Below are 23,439 nucleotides of genomic sequence, written 5' to 3' on the forward strand. Positions count from 1 at the left end.
GAATTCTGAAAACTCCACAGGATAAATAAAATCCAATTAGAAATGGGCAAAAGACATAATCACCAAGGCAGTTATATAGATAGCAAATAAGCACATGAAAAGATATTCATTAGCCATCAGAGAAATGCCACCTACACCCACAATGAGATATCACTGCACACTTATCAGAAGGCCAAAATAAAAAACAGTGACAACACTAAATGCTGAGCAGAATGTGGAGAAACTGGCTCACTTATACACTGCAGCTGGGAATGTGAAATGGTATATTCATAGGCAAAAATGGTTGGTATTTTGAGGTTTTTTAAAAAAAATTATTTTTATTTATTTATGCATATAAGAACTGGGGTGCAGGCCAGAGGTTCAGGGGTGAGAGGATTCACCAGAGAGTGGGGAACAGAACAGGCAGATCTACTGAAATACACTGCTGAGGGGAGCAGCGGGCGAGACGGGAGAGGTCTGCTGCGCCATGTGGGTAGCTCCCTTGCCGGGGATTGAACTTATGCCTCAGTGGCTGGTGATAACTTAATAGCAGTGAGACTTTAACCCTGCACACCAGGGAGGCCCTGGTTTTGAGTTTTTAATAAAACTAAACATGCAATTATCATATGATCCAGCAATTGCTCTCTTGAGTGCTTATCCCAGAAAATGAAAACGCATGTCCACACAAAACCTGTATATGTATCTTCATAGTGACGTTATTCATAACAACCAAAAAAAGTCCTTCTGCTAGTAAAAGGTTAAAAATTTTGGCACATACATAAAATACTACTCAGCAATAAAAGTGAATGAACAGTTGATACATGTAACCTAGATAAATCTCCAGGGAACTGTGCCAAGTGGGAAAAAAAACAATCCCAAGAAAAACAAACTTTATGATTCCATTTATGTAACATTTTTGAAGTAATAAAATTTTAGAAATGGAGAACAGATAAGCGGTTGCCAGGAGTTAGAGATGTGTGGGTACAGGGGTGGTGATGAGAAGGGGGTTATAAAAACTTCGTATTTTTGTATCTTTGTAACTTGGGGTTCATAACCTATACAAGTCATGAACTGTATAGACTAAATACACTCACACATGAATACAAGCAAAATGAGGGAAATTTCCATAAAATCAGTGGCATGTATTATGTCAATACCTGGTGTAGTGCAGGACCAGCACAGGGCAGGTTCTCTATGACCCAAGCAGACGGGGTAAAGAAGGACAGTCCTAGAGCTCTTGGTGTTTTTTTCAGGCTTTATTTTACATTTTACTAGGTGCACAGCAGGGGGGGGGAGGGGGCGCGGGTTGTTTCTGGGAGGCTGGCAGGCCTCTCAGCCACCAGCAAATCTTCACTCATTCTGGGCTCTCTGATGTTCTCTCGTGTCCTTGTTCTCTGCTCCTTTCACTCTCTCCTTCTGGTGGTCTCTTTCGCTCTACGGTTCCACTCTCTCTGCTCTACTGGCGTCCCTGTGACACCGCCATTATGAGCCCAGTCTCAGCCCAGGTGTACCCACTTACGCATTCCCACACCCCACTCCAGGTGTCCGCCTTCAGGCATGCATTCAGGACCACAAGATCCATTATCAATCCTAATGGTGGGAGGGCAGAAAAGCCTGACACTTTACCTTACTCTACACCTGCGTACAGTATTGTACTATAGTTTTGCTAAAACTTTCCACTTGCTCTTAGCCAAAAGGCTGAGAACCACTAAAAGCTTCTGATAGGAAACTGAGTAAAGGGCAAACAGGATCTCTCCATATTATTTCTTATAATTGCATGTGAATTTATAATTATCTCAATTTCATTTCAGTTAACAAAAAAAAAAAAAAACCAGAAAGGGAAGGTCTGACTTCCTTGGGCACCAGAAGAGGTTTCACTCAGATATTAAGTGTAAATTTGAACACAGATGAATAATAAATGGTATAACTCATAGAAATGAGATGGAAGGCTTCCCTGGTGGCACAAAGGGTTAAAGCACAGTACTGTGAAACTACCCGCAGCTTCTGCAGCAGTTTGATGCTACCCACATGGCGCAGCAGACCTCTCCTGCCTCGCCCACTGCTCCCCTCAGCAGTGTATTTCAGTCAGTCTGCCTGTTCTGTTCCCCACTCTGTCTCTGGTGAATCCTCTCACCATCCCCCCACACCTCTGGCCTGTACCCCAGTTCTTTTTTTTAATAAATTATTTTATTTTATATAATTCTTACATCATTTTTCATTTTTTGCATAATGTATGCATTTTCATTTTGGTTATATTCCCCATACAATTCCCACCCCCTTTTTCTGACCCTAATCCCTCTTCTTCTCCACCCCCCCCCCACTGTAGTGTGTCTCTGGTCTATAGTTGCTTGTTGACTTTTGATTTTTACTTTATGGTAATTAGTCTTTTTCCTGGTCCCTTATTTAGGTTTTCTAGATTCCTGCTATGAGTGAGACCATCCGGTATTTTTCTTTTTCTTTCTGGCTTATTTCGCTGAGCATGATCCCTTCCAGTTCCATCCATGCTGCTGCAAATGGCATGAGTTGTTCTTTTTTGATTGCTGAGTAATATTCCATTGTGTATATGTACCACATCTTCTTGATCCAGTCATCTATTTTTTGTACCCCAGTTCTTGTATGCATAAATAAATACATCATTAAGAAAAAGACATGAGATGGAAATAACTCCAAAACTGATAAACATCTGTTTCAGTCTAGTTGGACAACATATTTCAATTTACCAAACTCATGTGAAGAAGAAAAGCTTTGGTAAAGGCAGTGCAATTAACCATTAAGTTGAGTGAACTGACCTGACCTCCCACCAAACCCTCGCAGCTGTGACCATTCCCTCCTGCGGGATGCCAACCACCTAGTTAGCAAGGCAAACAATTTGTTTGACCTTGGACTAGACAAGCTGGTCACTTCATCACAGTAGATTTGCCAGACTGAATTAAGGTACACTGGGGCCTGGCTAATGAGGGAGGGAGAATATCCACTTCCCATTCCCTTTGCTCTGGGGGAACTTCACCCCCAAGAAGTTGGCTCTTCCTTTTCTACACCTGTAGGAACATGATAAACTCAGGTAAAGAAAGCCCTTCATATTTGCACTATTGTACATCTGGAATTGTGTTGCTGGGATACTGGTCTCCTAAGGGGTCCTGCTTGATGAAAGCTGGGAGAAAAATCTGCTGTTTCCAGAAAAAGTCAAACTTGATGCCAACAAGGAAGAGAGAAATATCCCTCAGCATGGCACAACAGACCACAGAGAGGCTTTGAGTCACAATTCGCATGGTGAAATCTTCATGCTATCTTGGATGTTTTGTGTAAGCCATGCATCCTGAGAGGCTTATGACCTATTTAAAATACAAAAGCAAATGACTTTCTCCCTTCTTTATATTTGCCATTGCTAAAATAGGAATTATTTTGTTCCACAGTTAAGAGTGAGGGACATAAGCGAGAAGCTAATTCCAGAGACAATTCTCCCAAGCTGTGTTTATCCCCATCCAGTTTTTAGACATGGCTGCTATGAGTAGTCAATCGACAGGCACATATTAAAGCACCTCTCCTAGGTAAGGAAGGCCCTTAGAGTATAGAGGGTACCCAAAGAACAAACACAGTTTCTCTATCAGGAATGCCACAATCACACATAAATAACACAAAACATAATACAGGAAACAAGATATCAAATGAGTGGTCTGGACAATATGAGTGTCCAGAGTTACGCAGACAAGAGATGGTTTCTGCTGCAATGACTGGGGAAGACTAATGAAGAGGGGGTTAGAGCCAAGTTTTGAGGGAATGCTAGAATCTGGAATGAGAAGAAGAAAAGATAAGAGAACGCTGTCAGGGAAGAGGGCAATAATTTAGTGGAAAAGTCCAAAACACATTCAAAGGACAGACAGTGACCATGTTAGTTTAACTGGAGTATTAGGTTTGTTTTCCATCATGAACAAAGATGATTGTTAAAAAAATAGTATGGCTTGAATCTTTTACATTGATGATGTACTCTTTTGTTACTTGTATAATTAAAAAATACAAAGATTTTTACAGAAACACTTTTTTTTTAAAGTGTGGATATAGATATAAATATAGAGCTATAGATATAGATATAGAGTCCTTTTCCCTCCCTCTAATTCCTGTTTGGCTTCAACGTGGTTATGAGTAGTTTTGATGTCTGGAACTGAGGCAACCATCTTCCAACCATGAAGTCACAAGTCCAAGAAAAAAAAAGGCCAACACTCTGAAGATGGTAGAGAGGAGAGAAAAAATGATTGAGTCTATTATGACATTAGCCTCTACCTAAATCTGAAAATGCCACACCTCTACAATTCTTATATCATAGGACAATTAAGTCACTGTTAGTTGGGTATCATATTACTTAAAACCAAAAGTATCCTAAGTGACACAGCTATAAAATTCAGGACAGAATGCAAAAGTGACCAACATTGGGAGTTTGATCCCTGAAAAGTGACTCTAATCTCTGAACGCCAAATTTATATATCATAGAGTTCACCCATTTAATATAAACAATTCAGTGTAATTTACTATAATTACAAAGCTGTACAACTATCACCATAATCTAATTTTAGAATACTTAATCATCTCAACAAGATTCCCCATTCCCATGAGCAGTCATTCTCCATTTCCTCCCTGAGTCCACATAGGTCTAGGCAAACACTAATTTACTTTAAATCTCTATCGATTGCCTGTTCTGTACATTTCATATAAATGGGATATGGGTTCATACAATATGTGGTCTTTTGCATACTGTTTGTACTATGGTGCTTTTGAGATTCATCCCTCTTGTAGCATGTATCAGTACTTCATTCCATCTTATGCTAGTCAGAGAAAGGATTTGGCAGATATACCTAACGAGATATCTCATTATGGTTTTAATATGCCTTTCTTTAAAGACTAATAATGTTGAGCATCCTTTTCAAGCTTCTATTGGCTATTTGTATAGTTTCTTTGGAGAAATATCTATTCAGATCCTTTGCTCATTTTTAAATTATATTATCTTTTTATTGCTAAGTATTTGGGTGCTTTACAGACACTGGATATAGTCACTCTTCAGAGACAGTATGGTAAAAAATATTTGCAAAGCCTGTTATCTTTTCACTTTTTTTATGATATCTTCTCAAGCACAATTTTGGTCATTTTTTGCAGCATTATTTGTAATAGATAAAGACTGAAAGTAATGCAACTGTACAACAAGAGAGGATGGGTTGAATAAACTATGGTACATGATGTACATGATGGAGTACTATATAGCTGTAAATGGAATGTACATTCCATTGGAATTGTTATGGCAAATTCCCAGAGAAATCAGGTGACACTCAGAGCAGTTGGAGAGAGATTTATTTGTCACACCTGCGGGCTCAGTGAGATAGCTCCCAAAAAGCCTTAGCCCCAAACTGCAGGAATGGTAAGGTTTTATACACTTTGTATACAGAAGCTTATCACCCATCTATTATAGACTTTCTTTATTGTTTTGGGAAGAATCCAAGCAGCAGACTTAGCAACTTCCTGTTTCAGAATGAGAAAAGCTCTACATACTACTATGGAGGAAGACACACTGTTAAAAGGAGAAAGGAATGTGCAGAGTATGCTATGATTTATTTAACATGAGACCATATGAATATATTTAAGAGTTTGTTGTTTTAAAAGCTAAAATCCTCAGTATATATATGCAATGGAAAACTATTCAGACATAAAAAAGATGAAATCCTGCCATTTGTAACAAGATGGATAGACTGAGAAGGTGTTTGCTTAGTGAAAAAAGTCAGGTGGAGAAAGAAAAAGACCATATGACTTCACCCATGTGGTACATAAACAAAATGTGGGGCCTCCCTAGTGGTGCAAGGGGTTAAGTCTCAGCACTCTGAAGCTATTGGCAGCCACTGCAGCAAGAATTCGGCCAGGGGAGATACCCACATGGCACAGCAGACCTCCCCTGTCTCCCCTGCTGTTTTTCCTCATCAGTGTATTTCAGTCAATCCACCTGTTCTGCTCCCCACTCTGCCTCTGGTGAATCCTCTCAACCCCCGCCACCTCTGGCCTACACGCCAGCTCTTGTATGCATAAATAAATAAATCTTTAAAAATACATAAAAGAATCAAAATGAATGATCCAAATAAAAAGCAAAAATAAATTTTTAAATTATAAGATCAAATGAGATATTACCACAAGGGAAGGGGGAAAGGGAGAGTAAGTAAATTGGGTAAAAGGGGTCAATTGTATGATGAAGTATAGAATTAGACTTTCAGTGATGAACATAATGTACAGATACTTATTATGATAAAGACCTGAAATCTCTAATGTTATAATCCAATGTACTTCAATTAAAAAATTAATTAAAGAAGAAACAAAAACAAAAAAGGGAGAATAACCCAAAACTAAACAATAGCTTTACTATGTTTTAATTACTTAGGGAGGGAGGGTAGGAGGAAACAAGTTTGAAGGGTCAGAAATAAAAGCTAGACTTCTCTGAATGCTCCTCACTTTATAAACTTGACTTTTAAGCCACATAAATGTGTTGTTTTAACATTATAATAAAACAAAAAAAATTTTACATTAAAACTCAAAAGCAAAATGAAGTAAATGAACATAACTGGGTATTGAATTGATGACTTAACCATACTGTCAGGAATAATCTAAATGAAATTAAAACCCAATAATGTGACTGTACATTCCTACTGGGATATATCCTAAAATGAAAAAGTTTTACAAAGAATCCTAAATTATTTTCAAAACACAAATTTTTCAGAAATAGTATTGTAATTAATTGAAACTATTATGTAGATCTATTTTTACTGAGGGTAGGATAAAGGAAGTAATTATATTAGCATACTCACGAATTGAGATTTCAATTTAAGTAAAAGATAAGCACAGAGTCAACTTAAATAAAATCCTATAATCCTTCATTTGTATTGCAAAATTCATTTGAATTCATGTTATATTTTAGCTTAAAAATATAGAAAAGTAGAACAAGTAAAACCAAAAGTCAGTAGAAGTAGGAAATAATAAAAATTAGAGTGGAAATAAATTAGAAATCAAAAAGAAAATCAAAAGGATCAGTGAAACCAAGAGCTGTTTTTTTTTTAAATATAAACCAAATCAACAAACTTTTATTTAGCTAGGTTCATTAAAGAGAGAAAACTCTAATAAATAAAATCAAATGAGAAAGGAGAAGTTACAACAGATAACTCAGAAGCACATAGGATCACAAGAGACTATTATAAACATATCTATGCAACAAACTGGATAATATAGAAGAAATGGCAAATTCTTAAACTCATACAACCTTTCAAAATTCAATCAGGAGGAAACAAAATCTGAAGAGCTCAATTACAACCAAGGAAATTGAAACAGTAATAAAAAGCCCCCGCCCCCCCCCCAAAAAGCCTAGGACCAGATGGTCTTATCACTGAATTCTACAAAACTTACAAAGATATACTACCTATTCTTATTAAATTGTTCCAAAAAATTGAAGAGGAAGGAAAGCTCCCAAATATATTTCTTGATCCTAAGGCTAACATTGTCTTGATTTCCAAAACGCACAGTAGTGTACACACATACACACACACACACACACACAAACCTACAGACCGAAAGCTCTAATAAAAATAGATGCAAAAATCTTCAACAAAGTCTTGGCAAATTCAATCCAGCAATAAATAAGAGAAGCATCCACCACGAACAAGTGGGATTCATTCTGGGATGCAAGGTTGATTAAACATATACAAATCAATGAAATATCATTCACCACATCAATAAAAAGATAAAAATCACATGAACATTTCAATAGATTCTGCAAAAGCGGTTGACAATATTCAACACCCATTAATGATAAAAACAATAAATTAGGAATAAAAGGAACATAGCTCAATATAATAAAGGCCATATATGACAAACCCAAGCTAACATCATATTTGATGGTGAAAAACTGATTACATTGTCCCTAAAGTCAGGAAAAAGATAAGGTTGTTCACCCTAAGCCCATTGTTCAATATAGTACTGGAAGTCCTAGAGAGAAATTAGGCAAGAAAACAGCATCAAAGGAGCCAAACTCGGATAAGAAAATCCAAAACACTGTCAAACAACTACCAGGTGTAAATGAATACAGTGAAGTGGCAGAATACAAAATCAATACATAAATATCTGTTGTGTTTCGATATGCAAACAATGGATGAGAGGAAAGAGAAATTAAGAAAGGAACCCCATTTATATTTACACTAAAAAGAATGAAGTACCTGGGAGTAAACTTAACAAAGCAGTGAAGAACCTGTACATTGAAACCTGTAAGACACTATCAAAGGAAATAAGACAAAGAAGGGGAAAGACATCATTTGCTCACGGATTGCAAAAACACACATTGTTAACATGGCCATATTACCTAAAGCAATTCACAGATTCAACGCAATACCTATCAAAACCCCAATGACATTCTTCAAGGAAACAGAACTAACAATTCTAAAATTTATATGGCAACACAAAAATGACCCTGGAAAGCCAAAGCAATCCTGAGAGGAAAGAAGAAAAATTGTGGTAAAACACCCCCTGACTTCAAACTATATAATAGCCAAAATGGTATGGTGGTAGAGAGAGGGAAAAAAAAAGCCAGAAACACACATGAATGGATTATAATAGAGAGCTCAGAAATACAGCTACACAAAAACAGACAGTTAATCTTTGACAAAGGAGCCATGAGCATACAATGGAGCAAGCAAAGCCGCTGTAACAAATGGTGCTGGCAAACTTGGGCAGTCACCTGCAAGGAAATGAAACTAGATCATGATTTAATCCAATATACAAAAGATTAATTCAAAATGGATTCAAGACTTGGCTATAAGCCTGAAAACATAAAATACATAAAAGAAAGCATAGGAGGTACACTTATGGACATCAGCCTCAGAGTTGTATTTGGGGGCTCAACTCCATTGGCAAAGGAAACAAAAGCAAAAATAAATAAATGGGGCTGGGGCCTCCCCGGTGGCGCAGCAGTTGAACGCTGGCTTGCGAAGCTGCCCGCAGCCTCTGCAACGCCGGTTTGATCCCCGGCTGCCGGGCGAGGGTCTCACATGGCGCGCAGACCTCTCCTGCACCCCGCCTCTCCCCTCAGCAGTGTACTTCGGTCCTTCTGCCTGCTCTGCTCCCCGCTCTGGCTCCGGTGAACTCTCTCACGCCCCCCCTCCCCCCGCACTTCTGACTGTACCCAGTGCTTGTATAAATAAATAAATATTTAAAAATGAAATAAATAAATGGGACTACATTAAAGTAAAGTTTTTGTACCATGAAAGAAACAATCACAAAAACAAAAAGGCAACCTGTGGTCTGGGAGATGATATCTATACATCATATGTCTCACTAATGACTAATTTCCAAACTAGATAAAGGATTCACACAACTCAACAACAAGAAAAACCAAACAACCCAACCTAAAATGGGGACATGGGGAAAAGACTTAAATAAACCCTTTCAAAAAGAGGACATACAGACGGACTCCAGGCACGTGAAAAAAATGTTTGACATCACTTATTATAAGAGAAATGATAATCAAAACCACAATGAGATACCACTTCACCCCTTTGAGAATGACCCACATCAAAAAGAATGGAGAAAAGAGTCTTGGTGAAATGTGGAGGAAAAAAAAACTTTAAAAACTGAAAATTGAAATACCATATAATCCAGCAATATCACTTCTAGGTTTTTATCTAAAGAATATGAAAACAATAACATGAAAAGACTTACATACCCCCATGTTCAGAACTCAGTGATGAAACCAACCTAAATGCCCACCAATAGGTAAGCTGTTTAATGAAACCATGGCATATATACTCGATGGAATACCACTTAGTTATTAAAAAAAGATGAAAAGTGTCTTTTGAAACAAAATGGTTAGATCTTGAGGTGATTATGTGAAGTAAAATAAGTCAGAAACTGAAAGACAGTTACCAGATGGCTTCACTCATTTGCAGAATATAAATAACCAAAGAAAACAAACTGGTAAAACAAGAATAATTCTTAGAGTCTGAAAAATATACTAGTTTCTAGAGAGGAGGAGGAGGAGGAAGGAGAGGATAGGGGAGGGGAAGGGATAGGACATCAGCACCAATCTGCTGGTGGAGGGTGAGTCAGGCATGTGCATATATGGAGGTGTGAAGTTGTACCCCCAAAATTATATAGTTATGTAAAGGAGCAGCAAATCAATAAAATTTGAGAGGAATAAGAAAGAATGCTTTGCACCGTACTGCCATGAATCTATACACATTTTTTAATGTGTTCAAATATTTTTTAATTTTTATTTTTTAAATTTTAGTAATTTTTCATGCTCCATGTATCCTTTTAACTATCCCTCTTTTCTTTATCAATCTCTTCTCTTTTAAGGCAAATTAGCTTTACAACCAGTTAATTATATGGCAAAGATGTTTGTGACAAAACTACCACCAACTGAGAGTAGATTAGTGGTTTCCAGGGACTGGCTGGGGAAAGTGGGGGCTAGGGAGGGGTTGGGATTATGACTAAGGGGTATGGGGTTTCTTTCAGGGGTAATGAAAATGTTCTAAAACTAAACAGTGGTGCTGGTGGCACACGCTTGTGAAAATACCAAAAACCAGTGAACTGTATAACTTATATGAGTGAATTGTATGGCATAATAATGAAATCCCAATAAAGTTATTTAAAAGGAAAAGACAGATGGCCAACAAGCACATGAAAAAAAAAAAAAGCTCACCATCACTTATCATCAGGGAAATGCACATCAACAGCACAATGAGATACCACCTGACATGCATGAGAGTGCCCCATATCAAAAAGACCAGAAACGAGTGCTGGCGAGGGTGTGGAGAGAAAGGAACCCTCGTACACTGTTGGAGGGAATGTAGGCTGGTCCAGCCCCTATGGAAAACAGTATGGAGGTTCCTCAAAATATTAAAAATAGATCTACCATATGAGCCAGCAATTCCACTCCTAGATACCCATTTGCGGAATACAAAAATACTAATTCAAAAAGATATACACACTTGTATGTTCACTGCAGCACATTTTACAATAGCCAAGATATGGAAACAACCTAAGTGCCCAGAGATGAGTAGATCAGAAAGATGTGGTATATATACACACTATGGGATACTACCTACAATAAAAATTTACAAAATCTTGCCTTTTGTGAAAACATAGATGGAACTGGAGGAGATTATGCAAAGCGAAATAAGTCAGAAGGAGAAAGGCAAATAGGGGATGATTTTACTGATGTGTGGAACATAAATAAACAAAGCAAACGAACAAACAAAACCAACCCTTGAAATCTGACTGCAGAACTGAGATTACAAGACGGGAGGGGTGTGTGCAAAGGGGAGAGGGGCCCAGTGGACTATGGTAGAGGATTATTGGTGCTTTGGCGGTGGACTGTGTGTGGTAACACACATTTGAAGTGGTGTGAATCTGCACCCCTAAAACATACATAGTGTTGTAAACAAATGCTACCTCAATAAGAGAAAAAAGTGCAAACATATTTTCTAGCCTTGTTTTAAAAGAATAAAAATTCAAGCCACAGACTGGGAGAAAAATGGTTATAAACCACATACCCAACAATGGATTTATAGTCAGAATATATAAAATATTCTGAAAACTCAGCAGCAAAGAAACAACTCAGTTGAAGATGGATAATAGATACAAACATTTCACCAAAGCAATTATACAAATGGCAAATAGGTACATAAAAAGATGATCAGCATCATTAACCAATAGGGAAATAAAATAATAATAGGATGAGATACATCCACATGCCTACTACAAAGGCTAAAATCCAAAACAATGCCAACTGCTCTCAACCATCCAGAGTAACAGGAACTCTCACTCACTGCCGGTGGAAATGCCAAAGGGCATAGGCACTTCAGAGTAGTTTGGCAAATTCTTACAAAATTAAACATACCCCCATGGCCAGTTCTAAACTTATGTGAAAGTCAGTTATCCTGCCATTCATAGGACAGCAATGACCATTTTACTGAAGCTTTCAACTTCTCATATGTCTAAGAAAGACTTTTCTTGCTTAAAAGGTATGGAGAGGAAGATTAACCACCTTTTCACTTCAGTTAAATGAAATGTATATTTATCTCAGATTTGACCCAGAATTGAGTGTTTATGTGGCAAAACAGAAGCATGGGTTTTACAATGAACAGGTAAATTGTATACATTATAATCTTGTAGCTGATCATGTCAGTTAAAAAACTTAACTTTTAAGTTACACGTAAAATTGTGTCTAGGCTATATTTTTATTCATCTTGCTTTTGCATATGGTTTTAGCAGCTCTCCTTATTTAACACTGTTGATATATTCTCATGTTTTAAAGAATATTAATTAAAATGATTTATAATCTTTATTTAAATTAAATCAACTGAGTCTACTTCTTGAAAATGTAAACCCCATCTTGATTTAAAAGTTATTTAGCAAAAATGTATTCTCCTGCCTTACGAATTTTTAAAATGTATGAAAAGGAAAGAAAGGCAATCTAAGTTTAATTACCTATTTGTTTCTCAAGAAAAACAGGCCAAAAGTCCTTTTTGGTTTTAAATAGGGGAGAAAATTACTCGTTTAATCTATATATCAGACCGTACAAGTACCCTCTATAGTAAAAGCTATGAGAGGTCGTTTAGGCCTACTTAGATAAGGAACAAAAGAAGGGGAGAGGGGAGAAATTAGGTAAGAAATTTTAAAATAAGAAAAACATCTGAAGTTTCCTTTCCTAAGCTCCTCCTTGAACTCGAGTTAATACCTTGTGAGAAAGGGACACTGCATAGACTTCGGTGAAGAAACTGTAACCAGGGGTCAGGCAGGTCAAAAGTCAAAGATTTTCTCTGCAAATATTCTTTACGTTCTTTGTGTTATAAGAACTTGCAAAAAAGAAAAAAAAGAGAGAGAGAGAGAGAGGGAGCCAGCTCCAGTTCCAAGACAACTCCCTGTGATCCAAACCTTCCATATCACTCCAACCTCCATGCCTAGCGTAGGAGTCTGGCTGCCTGCCATACCTGCCATGTATGACCCAGGAACCATGGAGCCAGTGTATAGGCACCACCCAGCTCCTCCTGTTCATGCCCTGATGACACTGAAGACCACCCTTCCCCACACCTCCAGCCTCACTGTAGGCTTAAAAAGGAAGGCTTCTTCCAGGTGGCACTACTTTTAAGAACTATCCCCAGTGCTCACCTTACTAGACTCAAGTATTAAATAAATCTGCTTGCTGAAACCTAGTGGTCTTGAATACCTTGACTTCCAAGCAACCGAACCCCCTTTGGAAGGATCACAAAATCAACATATTCAAAGAAAACTATTGCTGTTTACTCCACCCATGTTCCTGCGAATGGCATGAGTATATTTTTTTGATTGCTGAATAGTATTCCATTGTGTGTATATGTACCACATCTTCTAGATCCAGTCATCTATTTTTGGGCATTTGGTAGTTTCCATATCTTACCTATTGTAAATAGTGCTGCGATAAACATAGAGGTGCAGGTATCCTTTTGAATTAATGTATTTGTGTCCTTTGGGTAGATTCCTAGAAGTGGAATTGCTAGGTCATATGGTAGCTCCATTTTTAGTAGACTGAGGAACCTCCAGACAGCTTTCCATAGTGGTTGTACCAGTTTACACTCCCACCAGGAATGTAGGAGAGTTCCTTTTTCACCACATCCTCACCAAAATTTGTTGTTGCTGGGTTTGTTTTTTTTTTAATATGAGTCATTCTCACTGGTGTAACGTGTAAGGAGCTGGAAGGGATTAAGCTCAGTGAAATAAGACATAAGGAAAAAGAAAAATATCGGATGGTTTCACTTATAGGAGGAATATAGGGGAACAAAATAAGGGATCAGGAGAAAAATAAACCAAAATTAACAGGGAACTATAAATCAGAGTCATTCTACAGGGGAGGGGGAGGGAGAGAGATCAAAACAGGGGAGGGACGAGCACAGGGGACTATGGTAATGATGCACAGGTGAACTGCTAATGGGAATTTTACCGGGACTACACCTGAGAGGAGAAAGCAAATATTGTACAGAAATGAACAATGATGTGCAATATATATAAATAAATAAATTTAAAAAAACTATTACTGTTTACTCAAAAGAGGCAATCATCACTGGATCATTACATCTACAATTCATGGATCATGCTAATGTATTATGGATAACATTTTCATGCAGAGGTTCCCTGAGACCTGAAAATTATTTCAAAAGTTCCTCCAGGATACAAAGGCTGAGATTGGGGGTAATGAAAATGTCTTGGAACTAGTTAGAAATGACAGTTGTGAACAGTATGAATGTACTAAATGCCACTGAATAGGCCATTTAAATTATTAATTTAAATTATTAAAGGTTGATTTTGTTATGTGAATTTTAACTTGGTTTAAAAAATATTAAATATATTGAGAAAGAGTCACTGGAATCTGGTGAGGCTTTGTGAACACTGAAACACTAGATCCACCTTGAAGGAAGTAGAAAATTGGAATTTAAAACACTTGAAGCAAGAATTGGTGGAGACGGCTCTAATGAGAGTATTTTTCAAACTCTGCAACTACATTAACAAATAGATTTAATGCAACCAGTACACACACGTGACAGAAACAAATGTTTGTGAGACAATACTTATTCTTCCCAAGTATAATATACTGTTTTTTAAATTATTATCATATTATATTCTGTTTCTTTCTTTCCTTCCTTGCATTCTTCCTTTTTTAATGCTGGTCATGAGTCATTAAATTGATCTCACAAAGTAACAAACTCTCATCTTGGGTGTCACCTTAGGGGTTTGAACCTAAAGCAGGTTAAGTCCATGGAATTGACCAGAAAGAACATAACTAGAAATCTGCAGGCAGAATTTTGGATGGGGAACATCCTCCACTTAGTGAATAAAGTGGCTGCTTTATGGTTCTGTTTATCATTAAGCTAAATTTAAAGTGACTTATCTAATATCACATGATGAAGTCAACATGTGTACTGTGCATTACTCATCGTGTTTTTCTCTTTCAGTTGTTTATCATTTAAATCACTGATAAATTTCCCAAAGAACAATTTTCCCTATGTATTAATATGTAGGCTTATATTAGTCTAGATAAAAATAGTCAAGGCATTATCCACACCTCTTTGAGAGATTCTGAATTTCTATTTTATTTTATTGTGAATTCAAATAATTTTTCTTCTTCTTAAAGAAACAGTGCTTCACTATAAATTAGATGATGGACTCCTGACAACAAACCCTTCTAAGACGGTGGCAAGGTAGTGTCATTTAAAAAAAATTTAAAAGATGGCTCCTCGTTATCCATTAGAGACACCCAGGCTCAGCTATACAACCATCTGTGCAAAATGATATAGAAAGGATTTTCAGCTTTGGCTGGAAATGTCCCTTCTAACTTTAATATCCTATCACTTTGACAAGATGCCTGAGATCCTCTCAGCTTGATACAAATCCAGCATGTAAACTGTTGGAAAAATATACTGTGTGACTAGAATTTAGTTGTGATCTTTCCCAAAGGTTTTCAATTTTAAGTCATATCAAAATAATTTTAATATCATCAGTGATTCAAATGCTTATATTTTAGGAAATGTAATACTTGCATTTCAGAGATAGAAGCATAGGTTGCCTATCAGTTAGCTGTGGACAGAAATCAATCTATTGCACATGACTAGCTACCAGCAGCCAAGAAAGGGAGGAAACAATTTTCTTTTTAATTTCTAAGAAAGAAACAATGAAAGTTATCTTGTGTTGCAATTTTAAACCCAAACAGCCAGTAATTTGCTGTCTCCAGGAGGCCAGGGTTTTTCACTTGAAAATTTAATTCAACAAGCAAGGCTCTGTAATTGGCATAAGTGTAACATGGTCAAAAGATCAGATTTGGTTTTACTGACTTTGTGACCATCCTCTGCCAGAGAATATCTCATCTTTTAACTAAGTACAAGTTTTAACTAAAAGTATAAGTACACTTAACACATAAATTCTGATTTGTTGAGTGACAGCTCATTCTCTAGTGTACATGTATGTACACACACACACACAAACACACACACACACAACTCCTGTTGATCTGACGCATAAAGTAAATCATTTTTACAATATGCTTACAAGTCTAGATGCAGACCCATACATATTTGGACACTTGATTTATAATAATGTTAGGTCATCAGAAAAGTGAAGAATGGGTGAGGTGATCTTTTTCAAAAATGTGCTAAGGACAGGGCCTCCCTGGTGGCGCAAGGGGTTAAGCACTGCACTATGAAGCAATTTGCAGCCTCTGCAGCACGAGTTCAATCCCCACCTGACCAGGGAGCACATGGCACAGCAGACCTCTCCTGTCTAGCCTGCTGCTCCCCTCAGCAGTGTGTTTCAGTCTGCCTGTTCTGTTCCCCACTCTGTCTCTGCTGAATCCTCTCACTCCCCACATCTCTGGCCTGTACCCCAGCTCTTGTATGCATAAATAAATAAATAAATCTTTCCAAAAAATGGGCTAAGGACAGAACAACAGGGGCAAAATGGAGTCGTTTATGCTAATTCCCACATCACGAAAGTGGAACCTAGCTACAGTTTCCACTCTCACAGAAATGGAATCTTAAACCAGCGAATCATGAAATGCTTGATTGGCATTAGTAATCTGACTGATAAATCTCCTGCCACCTCCTATAAGTAACCTGGCAACAACCAATCAACTTTCTGCCTAGTACAACTTCCCTATTCCTGCTCCCTTCTGCCTATAAAATCTCTCGCCTTGCAGATCTCTTTGGAGCTCCTTTCCATCTGCTAGATAGGATGATGCCCATCTACAGGTCACTGAATAAAGCCAACAAGATCTTTAAATTTTAAGCAGTTGAATTTTGTTCACTAACAAATGGTTCTGTGTCTACTGAATATCCATATGGGGAAAAAAATACAGGATAACCCATACACATTTATTCTAGTTAGATTGTAGATTTAAATGTGAAAGGTAAATACAACAAAATTTCCAGAAAACAGATAAATATCATTATGATATTGATGTGAGGAATTATTTCTTAAATAGGAATCCAAAAGCAATAATCTAAAGGAAAACATTTTCATCAAAACATCCATCAAGAGAATGAAAAACCTCAGAAGACTAGAAGATATTGTAACATGGATATCTGCAAAGGAGCACTATCCAAAATCTATATAGAATTCCTACAAATTACAAAAAAGGGCAGGCATCCAAGAGAAAATCAGACAAGAGACAAACAGGTGCTACACAAAAGAGACTACCCAAATGACCAATAAAGTTATAAAAAGTGCTCAGCTTCATAAGGAATCAGGCAAGTACAAATTAAAACTAAAAGGAGTTATGCCACACCCACTGATCAAAAGTAACTAAAAGTTAAAAGACTAATAATATCAAGTGTTAGAAAGAATGTGGTGCAAAAGAACATAAAATGCTAGTGGAAATTTAAATTGGTATAATCACTTTGACAGCATCTACTACAGCTGAACAGATAAATACCATATAATCTAGCAACTGTATCAAGAGACATGAACAAAAATAGTCACAGCAAATTATTCTTAATAACCCCAAATAGACCAAACCTCTATCAAGAGTAAACTGTATATAAATGATGTCACACAATGGAGTATTATAAAGCAGTGAAAACGTACAAGCTACCTCTATAGACATGAACAAATCTAGAAACATCACATTGAGCTCAAAAAGTCAATCACAAAATAATGGACACTGGACATTTCCATTGTTAAAAAGTTCAAATGCAAGCAAAATCTAACCATAGTGAGAGCAGCCGGCACAGTCAGTACCTTTGGAGGGCAGAGAAAGGGTGTTGTCCAGAAGGGTCTGAAGAGGATTGCCATATAAGCTACAAGATGGTCAATTAAATTTGAATTTCAGATAAACAACAAATAATCTTTTAGTAATAAGTAGATCCCAAGCAGTATCTAGAACATGTGTTTTTATTTGCTACATCTGGCACCCCTAATCCGTGTGGGTTGCTTTTGCTTTTGATATTTGTTGATGTTCATCTTGGTATCATACATTGTGAATTTTTCTGTGCATGTTGTACTTCACAATTTAAAAAAAAGGTAAAAGTATACTCAGTACAGCCTTGCAGATTTTAAAATATCTCATCCAACCACTGTTTCCATCCCACTCTTAATCATTGCATGTGAGAGCCAATTCTCAGGAGGTGGGCACTGATAATCTGCAGTGTTGTGCCCAAAGCTGCTTCCCAGGCTCTACTTTCAATTTTTTTAATTAAAATTACTTTTACACAGCATGCATCTTTACTTCTGAAATCTTCTTTTCATATCCTGCCTCATGTTTTTTGTTTTTGTTTTTTTTTCTTATTTGTATTTGAGTGGCTGGCTTAATCTTACCAAAGGGCAATGCCAGAGTGGAAGGCCAGGGTCTACCCATCAGCAAGAAATACACAAACCAGTATTCAATAAAGAGTTGGACTGCCCAGTCACTTATGGGCATCAGAATCCAGTGGCATGGAGATACAAAGTAAACTGGTAATTTAGGGCTAACATCTTGATACAGACACTGTTCAGAACACATAAAGTTGAAGACTTCCATCTGCATCCTGATTTCTAAACTTCTCAGAAGTTGACACGAACAACTTGGAGGGGGGGCCATGTAGTTCCCTCTGGTGGGTGTACTACTTACATTCTTCCTGCAGACACAAATGGGAAACCCAAGGAAAGAGTGGTGTCCAGTGCAAACAAAAACCTGAATCATTTTTCTGCTGTTGTTTAAATAAGGTTCTATTTATTGGCGAAAGTTCTTTCATGCTCGGGGTTGTGCTGTTTTGTTCTGTACCTTCATCGCGTTTTGAAATGAACCCCTCCCAATTCTAAAGAAAAAAATGTGTCCATGTTTTATTGGGTGTGTCTCTCCATAAAGTTTGGCATCAAACTCCACAGGTGAGTGGAACCGTTACCTTCCTGTCCACTACTTATGGTCGGCATCGGTTCTCTGAGTTATTAATAGAAACATTGTCTCTCACACAGTGTATTAAGGATAATGATTAGGTTTCTGGAGTGTGGAGACAGGGTGCCTGGAAGAAACTCAACTTCGCCACTGAGACTGTGTAGTTCTGGCTACTGAGTGACTCCTCTGCTGTGTCTCAGTTTCCCCAACCATAAACTGGGAATAAAAATTACCCAATTCAAAGAACTGTTGGGAGTATCAAATGCCGTGGAAGGCGATTAAATAAAGCACACAGCACCTGGCACAGCTTAAACGCTCCAGGTGATTGTTATCTCTACGATTGGCTACCTTCGAAGGGCCTTGCCACCTACAAGGAGTAGGTATCTAGTGAAGGAGAAGCATCTCGATGCAGTGGCAAAATAGGGGAGTGATAGAGAGCAAGAGTTCCACCAGCTTCTAAAGTGTGGTTCAAGTTGCGCCCAAATCATATTAGGCGAGGTAGTGCAGGAGGCGCCCAGTGGGGTCCAGGAAGGTGGACACGACCCTACCCTGTCTGGACCCCAGACAAAGGCCAGGACCTCTGACCTTGGGCGCCCACACTACTCACGTTGCGGTTGAAACTGTTGCCTGGCAGCAGCGGCAGGGTCATGGCTTTGAGCGTCGGAGGGTCAAGGGTCCAGCAAAGAGGGGCCAGCAGGCAGCGGACGCCGGGCGGCTGGGCTGTTTAAAACCCCCACCGTTACCTAGAGACCGGAGGCAGCGTCACGTAGGGAGGAGGGGCAGGGGCGGGCCTGGGGCTCGGGGCGGGGCCACGCGGGGCTGCGCGCGCGCACCTCCTCCCTCGGCCCCTCGCCCCCGCCCCCCGGCTTAGCAGGGTGGGTCTCGGCCTAGGTCTCCGGATGCTTTTCTCTCCACACGAATTGTGCACACAAAGACTGACTGGCACACCGTTCCCCGCCCCCTCCGCTTTCTGATTTAACCCTTTACGGAGCGCAAAGCCTTGCATGTACTTAAGCGCCTTCGATTCTTGCAATTTGTTTTTCCAATTTAATTCAAACACACAGCCAAGTGGAGAAAATAATATGACAGCCGTGGGCGCACAGAAACGTAACACCAGTTAACCTTTCTCTATGCTATAGTTGCATCGGCTTTTATTTTGTAATTAAAACGTTCAAGATGAATCGAAAGCCACATTATCGAATGTGTCGCCCCCTCCCCCAGTCCCACCCCCATGAATACCCACTCAGTGGTAACCATCATCTTCAGTCCTTTCTCTGCCCACTTTTTATATTTAAACTAAACGTTTATGAGATTCTGGGTCCTGATCCAATGGGGAGGCCTGGGGGGGGGGGGAAGGGGAGGTTCGAGGGCACAAACGCAGCCCTGCCACTTCAACACGCAACAAAAGTGTCCACGCCAGGAACCCCCTCACCCGACACGACAGCTTATCCCTCCCCGAGTTCTACTGGGTGGACATGCAGGTGCCTTTCTCAGCACCTCCTCTGTCTTAGTTGAGGACCCATTATTTCTCGACTGGTTTTCTTAAAAAGGCAGATCTTGCCTCCAGCGCCAACATCTTCTACCTCAGTGATGGACCTGTTACCCTTGTGCTTCAATAATCTAGCCTGCCCTCCGCTTCAGGACTCAGGCAAACCCCTTAGCCTTGATCAAGAGACACCTACCAAAACCCTGCAGCCCTTCCTTTGACCCCTTCCTCTACTCCACCTCTGAGAAACCCCTGGACCCGGACATTTGCAAATCAGGCTTTGTGATTTCTCCCCTCGGAAATTTTGCAGATAGTGGTTATCTGCTAAAACACCCTTCCGTCCTATCTTTCATTTGGGTAACCTCGTCTGGTCATCTAGGGGTTGGTTCAGTGTAGGAGAGAGGCATTTCTAGAATATATTCCTTCACCTTCTCCCCTCATTTCTCCCCAGTCTGTATGAGGTGTCCATTCCAATTCTGGCTTTGATGGTTAAGTGTTGTAATCAATGGATTACTTGACTCTTTTTAGATGCCCCCAAATTGCTCCAGGGCAGAGGTTCAGTCTCTTTTCCAAATTCATGAACACTATACATCACTGTTGTCTGTATCTACAAAGTTTCCACTATAATTTGCTGTTACCTGCCTTTTTTCATCTAAGATTTTGTTTTTGAGATTTCTAAGTGTTAACACATGTAGATACATTTCATTCATTTGATGCATTGTATGATTTTACCACACATTACTCATTCATTATCATCTGTTGATGTCATCTGTTGATGACAATTAGTTTGTTTCCAATTTTTCTTTAGTCATCAACAATGTACATGAACAACCTTCTCCTGTTCTTTTGAAGATTCTAGGGTACATATCTAAATTGTTGCACATGGGAGTTCACGCCATCAGCTAGATCTTGCTAAACAGTCTTCCAGAATTGTTGAATCAGTTTTAAAAAGTCCCTCTATCTCTTCATTCTTTCATTAATGGGTATTGCCAAAGTGTATGATTTTAAATAATTATTTGCATAAATATGAAATGGTATATTATTTTAATTCATTTCTCACTAATTCCTAGTGTATTGCTCATGTTTTCACATGCTTGTTACCTTCTGTGACTCATCTATTCATAACCTTAGCTGATTTTTCTATTTGATCATTTGTAATTTTAAAAAATATATTTTAGATACTAGTCTTAGGCATAGCAAGTATCTTATTGTTTGTGGTTTGTCTTTAAGTTTAAAGACTTCTTTATTGTAGATGAATTTCACTCAAATTGATCACTGTCCCGTTCTAGTTTGTGCTTTGTATGTGAATTCAAAAAATCCTATGGAACCGAGTTATTCTCTTGCAAGTTCTTCCGAATATTTTTAAATATTTCTTTTCTGTTGCTTTTTAAATTAAAACAATTTCAAATCAAAAGTTGCAAGAATAATACAAAGAAAACACATTTAACCTTTACTTGATCCTAGTCAAAAGGGCGAGAAGCAATCCCACTTAAACTTCACCCAGTTCCCCCAATTATTTTCTATTTTACCATGTTTCTTTTTATCATTCCTTTATACATACAGTTTCTTCCTTTTTGAGTAAGTTGCAGACATCATACTCTTTTACTTCTAAATACTGCAAAGTATATTTCCTAATAACAAGAACATTCACTTACTTAACTGAAGTACAGTGATCAAAAATAAAAAAATAAAAAGCATTTAAAATACTATTTCTAATCTAAAACACTTATTCCAATGTTGTTAGTTATCCCAATAATGCATTTTAAGGCAAAAAACAATTTTTTTTTACTCTGGTCCAGAATCTGATCCAGCATCACATACTACATTTATTCACCATGCCTCCTTATTCTCCTTTAATCTCGAACAGCTCTTCCACTTTTCTCTTTTATGACCTTGATATTGTTGAAGAGAATAAGTCAGCTATTTGGAAAAATGTTCTTCAATTTAGGTTTAAGCACTGTTTCCTCATGAGTAGTTTCCATGGATCTTTGAATGGATTTTTGGCTGGAACACCATAGGACCACTGCATCCTTTTCATTCATCAAAGAAGCAGGTACACAGTGTGTATATATATATTTTTTAAAAGATATATTTTTATTTATATATGCACACAAGAGCTGGGGTATAGGCCAGAGGTGCGTGGGATTCGCCAGAGACAGAGTGGGGCAGAACAGGTGGATCTACTGAAATACACTGCTGAGGGGAGCAGCAGGCAGCCTGGAGAGGTGTGGGTTATGTGGGTTGTAGAATGTGGAAGTAAATCTGGCAAGAACAATTAAAACGAAAAAACTGCTGTGCCATGTGGGTGAGCAACCTCCCCCGGGATTGACATCATGCTGCAGTAGCTGCAGATAGCTTCATAGTGCTGGGACTTTAACCACTGTGCCACCACAGAGGCCCCACAATATATATTTTAACCATCAATGGTGAGGTTAACTTCCATCATTTGCTTAATGCGGTATATGCCAAATTTTCCCATTGTGAAGTTACCCATTTTTTTTGTGAGGAGATACAATACTTTGGGACTACGTATGTACCAAGTTCCTCATTAAACTACCAGTGGCAGTGGATGATTTTACCCATAATGGCTCCCAGTCATTTCTTAGCTCCATCATTCCTTCTATATATATTAGTTGACATTCTACTACAAGAAAGAACTTTTCCTTTCTCTCCATTTATTTGCTTTTTTATTCATTTATATTAGAGTGATCCCACTAATTCTTATTTTATTCAGTGGGTTATAATATGTTATGATTTTTGTTGTTTCTTCATTTTAATTGTTCTTGCCAGACTTACTTCCACATTCTACAAACATGGTAACAATTTATATTTCCATCTCTTATCTCTGCCAACCATATTATTATTTTAGGTTCTAAAATTGTCCCACATTTGGTCAGTGGGATTCCCTCCAAGTTGACTCCTCTGTCCTTCTGATTGTCTTCACCATTTTTCAAGCAATTCCTTGTATTCTATCACTACAAGATATTCTAGATATCTATAAATATACAAAACAGATAAGCACATATAGCTCTCTCTCTCTCTTTCCATTTCTGTCTATAGATACAGA

At 38.2% G+C, this 23,439-nt stretch overlaps 1 protein-coding gene across 1 annotated transcript in view; it reads right to left on the reverse strand.

The window, feature by feature from the left end:
• The window catches only part of EFHC2 (EF-hand domain containing 2), a gene marked incomplete at both ends in the record, with an annotated part of 199,012 nt that extends 179,477 nt beyond the window's left edge, over positions 1–19,535 (reverse strand). Inside the window, 1 exon segment of the mRNA XM_084259237.1 lies at positions 19,494–19,535. Within this exon segment, the coding sequence (XP_084115363.1) occupies positions 19,494–19,535 (42 nt within the window).
• Positions 19,536–23,439: the final 3,904 nt, after the last annotated feature.

Source organism: Talpa europaea (genome assembly GCF_964194135.1).
Source record: "Talpa europaea genome assembly, chromosome: X".
Taxonomy (NCBI): domain Eukaryota; kingdom Metazoa; phylum Chordata; class Mammalia; order Eulipotyphla; family Talpidae; genus Talpa; species Talpa europaea.